The sequence below is a fragment of the Penaeus japonicus genome, unplaced genomic scaffold (genome assembly GCF_977035675.1).
Source record: "Penaeus japonicus unplaced genomic scaffold, GWHDUDI00000001_assembly GWHDUDI00000026, whole genome shotgun sequence".
NCBI lineage: Eukaryota > Metazoa > Arthropoda > Malacostraca > Decapoda > Penaeidae > Penaeus > Penaeus japonicus.
In genome coordinates this window covers 9,283,744-9,298,743 of record NW_028234428.1, presented here as the reverse complement: position 1 = coordinate 9,298,743, position 15,000 = coordinate 9,283,744, and the positions used below count along the sequence as shown (strand labels likewise).

Sequence of the window (15,000 nt, the reverse complement as noted above, 5' to 3'; positions counted from 1 at the left end):
TTAATGACAATAATAATAATAATTACAATAATAATAATAATAATAATGACAATAATAATAACTATAATTATAATTGATGCTCAGAGAAGGGTAGGGCAAGGGCATTATTCACCTGACTCATCCAAAATCTTAACTATATTCATCATAAGCCTTAAATTGCAAATTAGTGAAGTTTGCTTCTCATTCAGACACAGACATATCTAATTTAGACAGCATTGACATACTGACAGATGTGTCTTACATGTTATGACAAACCAGAGAATAAATGCCCTGTGACGAACACCATTCATGAAAACAGCACTTAAGGGAAAGATGCAACATAAGAACAAAATTTACTTAATACAAAATAAAATAAATTGATAAAAATGTGAAAAAAAAAACAACAACAACACAGAAATCAGTAGGTAACATGGGGGGTAAACCCTGATTTTTCCATTGGTATGGTCTTGCTTCCTTGTCTTTATCATTACTTCTGAATCCACTTTCATTTTATTGCAGCTCTCCTATGGGATAATCTTTTCCCGTGAGAAAGGGAGGAACACAGGGAGAAGAATGAGGAAAAGGTAGAAAAAAAAAAAAAAAAAAAAAAATGTTGCCAAATAATTTTTTGTGAACATTATAATAAAAAATGGTCACAATGTGTTTTCTTATCCAGACCACTGATGTTCCCTTGCATATCCACTCTTAAGTGGCTAATTAAAAAGCAATACCAATTTGCAAACATGTATTTTTTTTTTTTTTTATACAAGTGTATGCGACTATCACTCTGTCTCCCTCTCTCTTTTTATATATATGTATGTGTGTGTGTGTGTGTGTGTGTGTGTGTGTGTGTGTGTGTGTGTGTGTGTGTGTGTGTGTGTGTGTGTGTGTGTGTGTGTGTGTGTGTGTGTGTGTGTGTGTGTGTGTGTGTGTGTGTGTGTGTGTGTGTGGAGAGAGAGAGAGAGAGAGAGAGAGAGAGAGAGAGAGAGAGAGAGAGAGAGAGAGAGAGAGGGAGAGAGAGAGAGAGAGAGAGAGAGAGAGAGAGAGAGAGAGAGAGAGAGAGAGAGAGAAAGGGTGGGGGGGGAGGTGGAAGTAAAGATAGAGGTAAAAGGAGGGAGGGAGGGAGGGATACATACACATCCTTCCAATACATGATTTCTTTTATTGAAAGCTAATGTTCAATCACCATGGAAGTATCTATGGCCAATGACTTGGGTGATAAAGTTTCATCAATCCAGATTAAAAATAGTATTTCAATTAAACAATAAGTTTTTAATGCAAATCTCACTTTCATGACTCTGTGAAGTGTCCACAAACTCAGCAATCTGTTGCTTATATCAAGTGTAAAATAGAGTGGGGGATACGTATCAAAAGTTTTGACCCCAACAGGTGAAATAAATTCTGTTTCTATCATCTTGAACAGAGCAGATTTAGACTGTGTTAGCAAACTTGCTAATGGTATAAACTAGTCTACCAACACTGAAATCAAAACTGGATTTCTGTTACTTCTATTTGAGACTATCCACTTCCTTAAAAACAAACAAACAATTTGGTTTTAGTCAAAACCAATACCTATGGAATCCACTGCATATAAAAAGAAATTACCCCGTCATTTCCTTAAAAATTATATAAAAGCAAAGGTAAAAAAAGTGAGCAAATCCTCCATCATTAAAAAAAGAGAAATAAGATAGTGATAAAATAGCGACCACACATGACGGCCAATGGTGGGTCCCCCAGATCACAAACTGTAGACAACTGGTGAGGAAACGTCAAGAGGAATGAAGGGTGTGCTGAGGTCTTTGGCATGATGTTGATAGGGAATTAGGGCAGTTGAAAATTGAAAAGATTCAGCATGAACCAACAAAAAATAAAGAGATAATTTATGACTGTATTTTGATACTTATGGTTTTGAAGTACAGATTGGAATATACTCTACAAATGCTACAAGCTGCTATCAGACTGAGCAGAGTCCAGCTGGCCTGAAGCTGGATGTGCAGGGTGGGGTTGTGTAGGATGGAATGAGAGGGGGATGGGATGACTGATGACTGATACTACACTTGGATATGGGTGTTTGACAGTTCCTGTTTGAAAATTGTAGCAGCTGGTTCAGTGGGGAAACTGGCTCAGCACGAAGAGAACTCAGTGTCCTAAGAGATGTGATTTATGTTATGCATCAGCAGGATGCACAAAACTTTGCTGTAAATGCACCAGCTGCTTGCATATATAGGATCCTGCTGCACAAATGATACATTTAATGAGGTGTAGAAGAAAGTTACACCATATGCTTTTGTGGGAGGGATGAATGTCAGGAAAAGGAAATAGTAACAACTGTATATGCATGACTGTTTACATGTAAGAAAAGCTGAATGTTTTTTGGGGTTGATGCCTGTTCACATGTGAGCAAACTGGATAAATGCTTAGATTTATGGTGGTTTATACTCACCATTGGTAAACGAATTTTATAATTTGTTAAGGGATATTTTTAAATGTTTAAGCTGCCAAATATGAGATCAATGTTTGTGTTGCTGTGTATGCCTGTTTATCTCACTTAACAAGGGCTGTTTTACTGTAGAACAAGGCCTTAAGGTTCATGATTAGAGTTTAATAATCAACAATCTGTTTTGTGTTGTCTACACTTTTGAACTGGCTCACTATGTGTAATATTTCTGTTGTGAGAGAGGAGCCAGCTGAACCAGTGTTGCTCTGAAGGTGTTTTTTCCTGCATGATAAGTGCTTCTGCAAGACAAGATTAGAAAAAGGTTGGGAAAAGTAGGAGGAGGATACTTGAGTGCAATAATCCACAATCAATGCACTCATTGAATACTGAGTTATGATGTTTATGCATGATATCAGACAGACAAAGGGAAAAAGGAGGGGTTTACTGCACTATCAATGCATCAGTGGCAGGCAATATGCTGGTGGTGATCTATTGATGGGTGTGGTGGTGATGGCATTACTTGAGGAGTGTTGATGAGGGTAAGGGAAGTGGTAGTCTAGATGTGGTGGTGGCGGTGGGGGGGAGGGAGTTCCTGAGACTGGATTAGCCAACGCAGCCGGCCCGGCCCCCAGGCAGCCCGGCAGCCAGATGCAGGGCGGCCCTTGGCCAGTCCCTCCTCACCAGAATAATAAATAACAAGATAAAAGCAGTGGCAGGAGAGAGAGGGGGGCCGGGGGGCGGCAGCGCTGAAACATGGGTGGTTCCCCGCCAGCCTCCACTCTGGGTGTTACAGGCTCACATCACACAGGCACACACGGTCCTGCACCACAATGTGCCCACCCGCCCTGCGCTGTCTCGGCCCAGGCTCACTTACTCCTAGCTGTCCTAAGCCTGGCTGCCCACTGTTTACAATACACTGTTGAGCAGGTTGCTAGGTCAGCCCAGGGGTTAATGACTGGCCAGGGGGCTGTGCTGCACCACCATGGGGCTGTCCTCACCCCCTGCACCAGCCCCTCCTGAGCCACTACCACCACCTCCTCCTCCTCCTCCTCCTCCTCCACCTCCTCCTCCACCCCCTCCTCCTACTCCTCCACCTCCTCCTCCTCCTCCTCCTCCTCCTCCTCCACCACTGCTGCTCTGTCTTTGTCCCACCCGCACTGCTCCTGCTGCCACTGCTGCTCCTGCTGCACCTTGCTGAGACATGGGCAGCGGTTGTGGTTGCTCAAGATGCCCCCCAGGTGGGCGTGCCCCTTCATACAGCACACTGGGGCCCCCTGACACAACCGGCACTAGAGAACCACCAGGGTAGCTATACCCGACCATGCTTCCTTGTCCTCCACTGCCTCCACTACTACTGGAAGTGGAAGGTGGGAAGGAGGGAAGGCCAGGGTACTGGTAGGATGCTTGGGGTGGACCACCAGCACTACTACCACCACTAGGTGCCAAGGGCAGATTCACAGAGCCTGTCTGGGTACAGTCCAGTGCCATCGGCAAATATGGGTGAGCTGCATACACTGCCGTTGGCGGCAAGGATCCTCCGGCAGCAGCTACGGTGCCTGCTGCCGTAGCCTGAGGTTGGGGCCGTCCGGCTGCATCTAGAGGGCGAGCGTCCAGTGGTCGACAACGGTGGGCATGGTATGGGTGCACGTGGCGGGGATGGTGGGCAGGGTGGGGAGGATGAGCTGCATGATGAGTAAACACCTCACAGTCCATAGCCCCATGAGAGTGCCCTGTGTGAGTGTGCTGGTGCGAAGGGTCTGACCGTGCACGACCCGACACCACCACTGAAAAAAAAGTAAAAAAATAAATAAAAATAAATAAATAACAAAATGAAACTAACAAAACTATCACAAATTAATAATTTCTACTTCAATAGAAAAAGAAAAAAGAGGACAAGAAACTGTCATTTACAAAGCCTCATATATTACATATCTACTGGTAATGTGAAATAGAAATGACAATACACTAACAGGTCGACTGTTTTTATGGCAGTATCTACAAGTTTACACTCAATTACCATAGTATAGGCTACACCTTCAAGTAAAGTATATCATAAAAGAAGTCGTGAGTTTGACCAACCAGTTTGTGAGGTTGAATGGTTGATTGGGGAGGCCACCGTGTGTTCAATTGCTGGACTGGTGGAGTTACTCGTGTTTGTGGATTCGTCACTCGTTCGTTTGAAGAAATTGTGCTGCAGCCCATAATAAGGAGTGATCCGTGTCTTTGGGTCATAATCAAGCATTTTCTTAATCAGATCCTCAAACTTGAGATAATCCGAGACTGAGTGACCCTGCTCATTCAAGCGCCGCCCGCCCGGACCGCCGCTCTCTACCCCAATAATGTCCCGCAATTTACGACTCATTGGCGGCTTGTATTTCTTGCCATCCTTTGGTTTCTTTAGAATATAGGTCCCATCAGGTAACTTATCAAAATAGCGTCGTGCTTTAGTCGCCATGTCGAGGATGTGCTTTGGTGGCATCCCTAACACTTCCACTATCTTGTTCATCTGGTCCACCTGCAGGAGAGACTTCAGCTTCAGAATAGTCCAATGACAGAGGTACATGAGATGCTGAGACTCAGTGAGGGGCGCTCACAAAGTAAGAGGAAAAGAGCTACTTATTATTTAAGTGGATATAATTAAGCATAATTACTCAAAAAGATCTTTTCAAGCTGAAAGCCATAGAAAAACATTTGTGTGTACTGATGTACATACACGCCAGTTAGTAAGAAATGAACAAATTTGAAAGGCAGAAACCAAACAAAATAAAACAGCCAGGCATCGAGTCTGTCATGTCTGTTTACGGTGAGACGCACACTTACCTCATTGGCCCCTGAAAATAAAGGTTCTCCTGTATGCATCTCCACAAGTATACAGCCTAGACTCCACATGTCAATGGCCATGTTGTACGGGATCCCCAGTAGTACCTCAGGGGAACGGTAGAACCTTGACTGGATGTACTGGTATATCTGTGAGATGGTGGTGAAACTTTTACAATCTCCTCTCTAGCCTACTTTTTTTTCAGATGACATTTCTGTACATTTTCTCCCATAAAAGTTGAAGTCACAAAAATTACAAAGTACTAAATCAATGAAAATAACTAATAAACAAGTACTTCCTCTCAGCTCAAAATATACATACATTATCCATGCACCAAGAAATTCAACTTACCCTTTGCCCCATTTGACAAGAACTGCCGAAGTCCACAATCTTGATGGCACTTCGCTTGGGGTTGCACAACAGGATATTTTCAGGTTTGAGATCACAGTGAATGATCTGAAGCTCCGGCGTGGACAGGAAGAGAAGTGCTGTACACAGCTGCTGCGCAAACTTGCGGGTTAGGTTGAGTGAAACCCCCCTGAAGTTGGTGTTACGCAAGAGGTCGTACAGGTTGTAGGATAACAGCTCAAACACCAGGCACAGGTGATTACGCCACATGAAATGACGCTTCAACCGCACTGTTTGGATGAAGACAGGATTAGCAAAAAACAAGGAAGTTATATAAATGCATATATATATATATATATATTGAAATCATTTGAACATCAAAAAAAGAATGACAGAATGAATTGAATGTAGAAATCATTCAATCTAATAATTCATCAATGAGTGGGAAATGCAATCTTACTGAACATGACAGGAGAAAATAATGACAGTAACAAAGAAATGAGGGAAAGAAATACTGTTGCAACATGACATGAGAAGATGATTTACAGAATATTCAACATGAATCCCAGATAATTTAAGTAGCTGAATGTACAAGAACACATCAATATGGAAAATATTTGAAAATTGGAAAATAAGAGCAGGATGGGGAATGGCCAAAAGAGGTAGAATGGGAGGAGAGAAAGAGTGGAGGATTGTAAGTCAGGGAATACTAAAGAAAACAGGAGAGAGTGTAGGGACCTGGGAGAGAGTGAGAAAGAAAGGAAGGATGGACAGATGGGGGGGGGGGGGAAGAGAGGGAGGAAGGGAGGCAAAGAGTGGGAGGGAGAGAGGAGGGTAGAGAGAGAGGGAGAGAGGAGGGTAGAGAGAGAGGTAGAGAGGGGGAGAGAGAGAGAGAGAGAGAGAGAGAGGGAATGAGGGAGGAAGAGAAGGAGTGGGAGAGGAAGAGGGAGGGAGGGAGGGAGGGAGAGGGAGAGAGAGAGAGAGAGAGAGAGAGAGAGAGAGAGAGAGAGAGAGAGAGAGAGAGAGAGAGAGAGAGAGAGAGAGAGAGAGAGAGAGAGAGAGAACCACCACCAACCTATGTTACATTACTCACACAAAAAAGCACAACACTATCACACTAGTACTCTAAAGTCAACAGCGATATTTCTTAGCTAAAGTCATTCTCTTCTCTCATGCAACATAGTACTCCATATCCCCAAGAAGTCTGCTGTATTATGTTAGCATTAGCTGTGTGCCATTCCCTTATTTTCACACTACATAACAGGAAGCACCTGAGGAGACTTTTTATTTTTATTCTTTATCTTTTTAATGGGGAAAAATAATTACAAATAAAAAGAATAAAAACCATAACCTAGTCCATAAACATCAATTCAGACAGTACTCTACATATCATTCAAGGTCAAATATGAGTGAGCTTAAGACACTTAAAAGCTTTTCCCTCCCCCTTCTTCCTCACTTAAAATTTTTAACTTTATAAACATGAGTCTTTTAATTAGAATTAGTTAAAGAAGGGATATTAACTGTTATATCTATTGAAAAGTAACACACATCAATAGTTGGTATAATCACGGCAAAACTGTTAGTCAAACTGTAGAACAAACTCGTTAAGATTTCCAGTGTGTAACAAATGCATCCCTTAGTCAGTAACACACAAATAATCTTACCAATAACTGAGCTTACAGTTGGGTGTGTCATAGAAATCCATACTAGGCAAATACAGTCACATTATTGACATGTACGAAAAAACAAAACACAGTATCTTTTGAAAAAGATGTAAATATGAAGTCAAATCCTATAATCCTATAGTGAGTGTTTGGATATCAAACATATTTGAAATGCATTTCAGTTATTTGCAAATTCTTAACCCTAAATTTATGGTTAGCTCACCACAGAGCATCCTAATTCAGTTCTGAACACAATAGAAGAGACACAAGTACATAAAAACTAAACTTAATAAATGACATGGAATCTTGGTTAGCAAAAGAAAGAAAAATAGAATAATACTGTTACATTCCCCAAACATTGTAACCATAGCTTTCAAGATTCAAAAACTGGCTATCTGGTCATACACCTTGCTCCAAATACTAAATTCTCCCTGGTTCCCTTATACAACACTTTTTCAGTGTACTCCCTACAATCTAAATGACTTTCGACAAACTCTGAATGCACAACATGAAGGCCTCACTTCTACTCTCCAAAGCACGCATCTAATCTGAACTAGAATGCTATAGCCTGTACTGGTTTGCCTTTAATAAGCCAATATGAATGAAAATTGACCCGTTGATGCCAGGAGTGCATGTATACAAGACTTTTCTACTCTGGTTTCATTATGACTATCATTTTCTTAACTTTTTTTTTCTTACCACACATATATGGTTCCACAAGCACTTAGTTATCCAAAAGACAATTAGCAGGCCTATGTGTTTTCACTTGTATATCACCTTCCTGGAGATTTTGTGAATCTTAAAAATTCAACCTTTATCATCACTATTAACATTATAACAGCTATGAAAATAATGGCAGTAATAACAACATTAATGATGATAAAAATTGTAATAGAAAGAAAAAGAATTTTCACAAAAATTCAAGGGATGGGGCAAACAGGTGTGGTCAGGTATGCCTACTAAATTGACCCTTTAGTGAATAAATGGCTGTAGAACCATGTATGCATGAAAAAAAAATAATAATAAATAAAATAAATAAATAAAAATAAATAAATGAAAACAACCAGTGGATAGAGCATGTCCCCAGTATCAACAGGTTAAAAATCACAAAACTAATAGTCATCTAAGAAGCTATGATAAATTTACCTGGAAAAATACATCCTAGGTTTTATTTCGTTTTCTTTTTCTTTAAACTTTTCTCTTTCCATACCTTTCAATCTGATGTTTTAAATACCACTTCTTTGTCTGATTTTGTTTCTTTTTTCTCTCTCTCAGAAAGAAAAAATAAATATGAAAATAAATATGAAAACAAATATGAATAAACTAAAACGAAATTAAGAGAAAATCCCCACTTCCCTAAAATGACGAGGGCAGTAATGAAGTGAACTTTTTAAACAAGAAAGTGAAAAACAATCAATATCCGAGTTGGGAAAAAAAGGAAGGAAAGCACCTTCAAATGTGACAAGTTTCCCAATTTCTTAACAAAAGGAAAATCATAGGGATAACAAGAGTGACCATGAAGAAGATAAGGAGGAACGAAGAGAGAAGAGGAGGAAAGAATGTATACACCTATATATATTATATATATATATATATATATATATATATATATATATATTATATATTATATATATATATATATATATTATATATATATTAATATATATATATTTATATTATATATATATATATATTATATGTGTGTGTGTGTTGTGTGTGTGTGTGGTGTGTGTGTTGTGTGTGTGTGTTTTTTGTGTGTGTGTGTGTGTGTGTGTTTTGTGTGTGTGTGTGTGTTTTGTGTGTGTGTGTGTGTGTGTGTGTGTGTGTGTGTGTGTGTGTGTGTGTGTGTGTGTGTGTGTGTGTGTGTGTGTGTGTGTGTGTGTGTGTGTGTGTGTGTGTGTGTGTGTGTGTGTGTGTGTGTGTGTGTGTGTGTGTGTGTGAGAGAGAGAGAGAGAAACTTATCTTACTTTTGATAATTCCTTACACTGCATACATTTCATAAGCTATCCCCAACCAGATGTATGTTCTGGCAGAAACGTTCCTCAAATAACTACAGTATGAGAAATACAGAGAAATTCCCTAACCATCTGAACCCTACCGTACATAATAACAAAAAGGTTTAACCACACAACCCCTATTCCCTTTAAACCACCTTTTCAAATCCAAGGAAATAAGAGAAGAGAGAGAAAAAATACAGATAAAAACCCTATTACTAATACACTAATGTTTCATTCCCAGGCAGTGTGACTTGTGATTTGTACGAGAACATGGTAAAAGGAAGGACGAGAGGATTGATGTGAGGATGGAAGGAAGTACGGCGGAAAGAAGCAAGAGAAAGACGGAGAGAGGGAGGAGGAGGAAAGAAGCAAGAGAAAGACGGAGAGAGGGAGGAGGAGGAAAGAAGCGAGAGCTGGAAAGAAGGGAGAGGGTGAAGGGAAGGAAAGGAGACAGTGAGACAGACTGAAATAGCAACTGAACCTAACTTTAAGACTGAAACTGAGAGAAAGAGAAAGAGAGAGAGAGGAGGGGGGGAGCTGGGAGGGATAGAGAGAGAAAGTGAGTGAGAGAGAGAGAGAGACTGAATAAGTGTCTATGTGTGTATGTATGAGAGCATGCATCTGTAGGATTTTTTTTTTTTTTCTTTCTTTTTTTCTTTGTTCTACTTCCTAAGATTACCAAAGTTCTAAGCCTGAGGAACCTAAAGCCCCTCCCACCCCAATACTATATATCTGGGCAACCTAAAAGATCAAAATACACTTTGGCAGAGGAGGATGAGGAGGTTAATGGGTTAGGGGTGCATTGCGTGGCTTCATCTACCCACCTATCTTGTCTTTACCTATATAATACTTGTTGTCGGAGTCTGCTCGGTTCATCATCTCCAGCAGCTTCACTTCAATCTGCGCCTGGTTAAGGAAAGGTTTCTTATTCTTGATGATCTTGATGGCCGTCCACGTCTGTTCCTCGTGGTCGTAGGCCTTCACAACCTGGGGGAGAGAGGAGGAAGGAGGTATTGTAACTTTAGTAAAGAACAATAACACAAGTCTTCCTACTGTAGATAAACACAAGTCTTCCTACTGTAGATAAGAGTTTTAATTATCTATTTATGTTTTATGTATGCTTTCTATAAATCTGCAACTAGTCACTTTACAAAACACTTGAAAATCTGTTATAAATAATTAGAATCAATAGCATCAAAAGTGAGCATAACTTTCACTACACAAATATGAAAGTAACATACTAAAATGTTCAGTGGGGATGGAATCTAATCTTGCCATAGCATAAAATTTTGCCTAAACAATATATGCCTTGTATTCTTGTCATAATAATGGAGGTAGCTCTACAGAGTCAAAGTACTATGGTCACACATCTCCTTGAAGAGCTAAGCCCCAAACTATCCTAAATTGAGTAATAATCCAGGGACAATTATGTATCACATACAAGGAGGCAACTACCAGTTCTCATTAACAACAGGTTTATCACCTTTGAACTAGCTCCTTCCTATGCCTCATTGGCTATTATTATGGAACGTGTTGCCAATGGATTGATGATCCCATTACTCCTCTTTATTCATATTTAAGAGGAGAAAGACAAGAAGTAGTTGATGAAGTATCATGGCATTCTGCTGTGAAAAATCCCCAGGTTGCAAGTCTTCTATCAACAATGAACATTATCTACATTCACTCAAACCCACTTCTAGCATTATCAATCAATAAATATATGAGTGATTAAGTAATACAAGTTCTACAGTAAGGAACTTGCATAAGAGAGGGTGAGAATATCAGTACCATAACCACAGTTTTTCCTTCAATCCCTCTTCAAAGTGCCCCCTGACAGTTCACTTATCTTCATTCAACCAGAGTTATAGGAAGACTTAAAAGTTGTCAGCATAGTTTAAAAACCCTACTGATGCTCACCTGACCAAAAGAGCCCTTCCCTATCAAAGAGTCAATCTCATATCTGTCCTCAAACTTCTCCCCTGACTTGATGATGTAGTCGTGGTTGTCATCATCATAGCCGTCATTGTAAACCTTCCGTTCCTTTTTGTGCATGCTAGGACTCTGGCCCTGCGTTTGTTGGGCTCGCTTTTTCTTCTTGGCATAGTAAACCTGGAAAACAAGAAAGGAATTCATTAACATCCATCTAGACTCCAGGTAGGAAAGTAATTCGCATGACAGACAGACTTATTTCCATTTAAACCATTCCATTACTTGAGTTTGTTCCAATTCCTCTTTTCAGGCTACCTGATAACAAACCAAACCCTTCCCTTCAACTCCCAACATTCCTTCCTACTTACCTCATTTATGTGCTTGTAAGTTTTGATGAGATCGACAGAGAGTTTCCGTAGAGGGCCCTGTGCTGGGTCTCGGTATCTCCGCTCGGCTGGGGATCGGTGGAGTGCTTGTAGTGGTACTGACTTGTAGGCACCCCCACCACTCACTGCTGCCTGGCTCCCACCTACCGAACCTGGTGAACAGAATGATTGTGGGGATTAGAACACTAAAATTACATAGGATGAAATACCTTTGTGCAAATTTTCTTAGCACATCACTTCTCTTAAATAGTAGTCATGGTCTCCAACATAATAAAATGACTATCACAATAGAAAAACCAAACCTTAAAACCATATTATCATATTCACACTTGAATAAACATAATAAAGATGTCTGTACTAGACTTGACCCATTCATACCGGGTGACATCTTATCACGCCATGATAATATTTCACTTCCTCTGCATGACCTCCTATCATGTCAGGCTTTCTCTCTCAAAATATAGGTTTTGCATCCTTATGTATGCATAAAATCAAACTCACAGGAGTTCCATGTTTAAGATTTTTAATTTGTGAAAATAATGTTAAACAAAAAACTCAGATTATCACAATGTTGAAGCAGAGTGCAGAGCAGCACTGTGCCTTGAGAGGTCTTGCGCTTAGTCACTGAACATGCTTGTTATCTAGCCAGCGGGAACGGCATTGCGCAAATATAAGCTCCAGCGTGAATGGGTTCATTCCTTGTGCTCTTGACCTTCCTTACTATAGAATAAAAATAAACACCATATCATACCACACCTGCTACAGCAAAAAGTATTGATTTAATGAGAAACCTATATGCACAAAATTTAAATAAAATTACAAGCAGTAATTCAACAACATTCATTCACATGGTTCTTATCTCCTTCTACATTTGAACTACTTAAAGCCCTCAACAAAGTTCAGTTACAGATGATTTGTGCATATCACATTACCCCTATGTAACTTTGGGCAACCTTTTACATCAAATTTCTAAACCTGATTGCGGTTAACACCTCAACAGTAGCTATGTTGGAAGGTGTCTAGCATGAAATATTTCAGCAATACTTATTTCAATAAGCACCTAAAGTGAAACTCAAAGGAGTTATAATATAATCCAACTTGCCAATCGTTATCATAAGGATTTTCTTGAATAAATAAATAGATGGGTTTTCTACCACTACCCTATATATATTACTACTGTGACAAATTTGCATTTTCTTAGGCATTTCAAGAAATTTTAATTACTAAAACTTTAAAACATCACTTGACCCATTCACGCTGGAACGTATTTTCGCCTACTCCCACTAACACCAGGAAGATAACAGAGCATTTTTCACCCACCCTGTTCTTATGGTTTTCATGAATGGGTCTACAATGTAAAGGCACATAAAAATATTGCCATGTTCAGAGGAGTTATTTTAGTTGAAAAACAGTAATGCCTTTTTAGTTTTATTTGACTGAACTTTGCCTATATTCTTCTATTCTATGTGAAAATACCAAAGTGGAAGCAATCTCTTAGTGGGGCATCAAGAAACATGTTTTATACCTTTTATTTATTTATTTATTTATTTATTTTTTACCAAAACGATAAGAAAAATATGAATATTCATTCATGTACATATGAGTATGTACATGTACCTCATCAGCACTATAGCTGACAGAGGTCGGGCCGTCTCGTGCATATAGCCCAGGTGAAGCGATGTCTTCGCAAATCTGTCTGAACTGAACTACCTCGTGACATGACATAACGTGATATCATGGGTAATCAACAAATTAGAAGTAGTATTGCATTAGTAATTTTTTACTTTATTTTATTTCTTGGCCAAACACATTTGATTTTACGATAGTTTTTTGACTCAGATCTTTTTATACAACCGATCAAGGAGCAAAACTTACCATGATGTCATTAATGTCACATAGTTTTTTGTGACGTCACTTTTTGAACGATATATCTCATTTTATGACAATCAAACACCTAAACTAAAGTAACAGAGTCTAAGAAATTATGTAAAACGATTATAATTGAGAACAATCTAGCGATCTATTGCTGACTTTTCAACAGAAAATGCACCACGTATCAGGGCATCACCTGGGTCTGGGGATATTTTTCGACATCGTGATAGCACATCAACCGGCGCGAATGGGTTAAAACATCTCTCATCATCAAAATAGCTAGCAAACATATCACAAGTGAAAAAAAAAATGCATCATTCTATTGATGGGAAACATATTCCTGGATCATATCAAATTGTAGAATTTATAATATATCTCCCTTATCTTGCATTCCTTATTATCTCTTACACATGAAAAACATATATCCCCCATTGTAAATCAATATAACAAATATACTGAATGGGCCTAGAAATTATACTCGGACAGAAGGAGGTATTAGTGGCACCCATAATCTCAACGTTAAGTCAAAAATAGTCACAGAATTCACACCAATATAAATATTCTATGACAGTTTATGGATTATATAAAACTGAAAGCCATGAAAGAATTCATCTTTTCAGACTTATTTTCATATGGAACTCAGCTATACAAGCATCTTTAGTCTAATAGATAATCACATACGTATAAACATCTTGACAAAAAAAAAAAAAAAATGAATGGCTATTTTTGAAGATGATATTAACGTAAAAATGGAGGATAGATATATCCTTTTATGAGCAAGCAATTCCAATTTTTCTTAAATAAATTGTTCTCCCCCCCATCAAAGAGAAGGTCCTATACAAATACAACTGTTGACAAACCACATTTCAGAAAACAAATGTGGCTAAACCTATACAAAAGTAGATATTCTAAATCTATTGTAATAATCAAAATATACTATTCCATTCTTTCTTTCTAATCATTCAGCATTCAGATATATTTTTTCATGAATTTCACCATAAATCAAAAGCATTCTAAAACAAGGAAATTGAATTTGTTAAGCACAAGAGAAATAGAGAGGAACATAGAGGGGTTAAGCATCTTACCATGGGCGGGAGGTTGCTGCGAGGTTCGATGAGCCGAGGAAAGCTGGTCCTCCGGTGGGACATAATCCAATGACACCCCCAACTGCTGTAACTGGTCCTCCGAACACAGCTTGCCATACAGGAGGTTGGGCCGACCCCCGTATCCTCCTCCCATGTCACCTGAAATCCCAAAGGAGAAAGCTTATTAAAAGATTTGGAAGTATGGACTACTAAGGCATAAATACTATGCAAAATTTTAATCTAGAAGAAATGACACAGAGGTTTTGCATTTACATTTTGCTATGGTACAATATTGAACATACTCATTTTGTTCTTATTCATAACTACAATTTCATGCTATTCAGAAGAACTTTACAAAGACAAACAGGATCACTTCCCCCATCCCCCCCAACACCTTCACACCCTTTTCTAATTATAGCGAAAAAATTCTTTGCCACAAATACTAGTACTCCCATTGCGGGATTACCTCATCAATGATCTGACAA

General features: G+C 39.1%; 1 protein-coding gene across 3 annotated transcripts in view; it reads right to left on the bottom strand.

Moving 5' to 3' along the window:
- LOC122264616 (dual specificity tyrosine-phosphorylation-regulated kinase 1B) overlaps positions 1-15,000 on the bottom strand; it is a 52,970-nt gene that overhangs the window by 503 nt on the left and 37,467 nt on the right. For 2 of the 3 annotated variants that reach the window (XM_043033615.2, XM_086551957.1), the window contains exons 2-9: positions 14,516-14,674; positions 11,541-11,710; positions 11,161-11,352; positions 10,068-10,230; positions 5,586-5,872; positions 5,237-5,383; positions 4,496-4,931; positions 1-4,200 (exon numbers count right to left, since the gene is read on the bottom strand). The exon at positions 1-4,200 is cut by the window's left edge and continues 503 nt beyond it. In XM_043033615.2, the coding sequence (XP_042889549.2) occupies positions 3,365-4,200; positions 4,496-4,931; positions 5,237-5,383; positions 5,586-5,872; positions 10,068-10,230; positions 11,161-11,352; positions 11,541-11,710; positions 14,516-14,674 (2,390 nt within the window). In that variant the 3' untranslated portion in view covers positions 1-3,364. The remainder of the gene's footprint in view (positions 4,201-4,495; positions 4,932-5,236; positions 5,384-5,585; positions 5,873-10,067; positions 10,231-11,160; positions 11,353-11,540; positions 11,711-14,515; positions 14,675-15,000) is intronic. The other variant, XM_043033616.2, reaches the window with a different exon arrangement.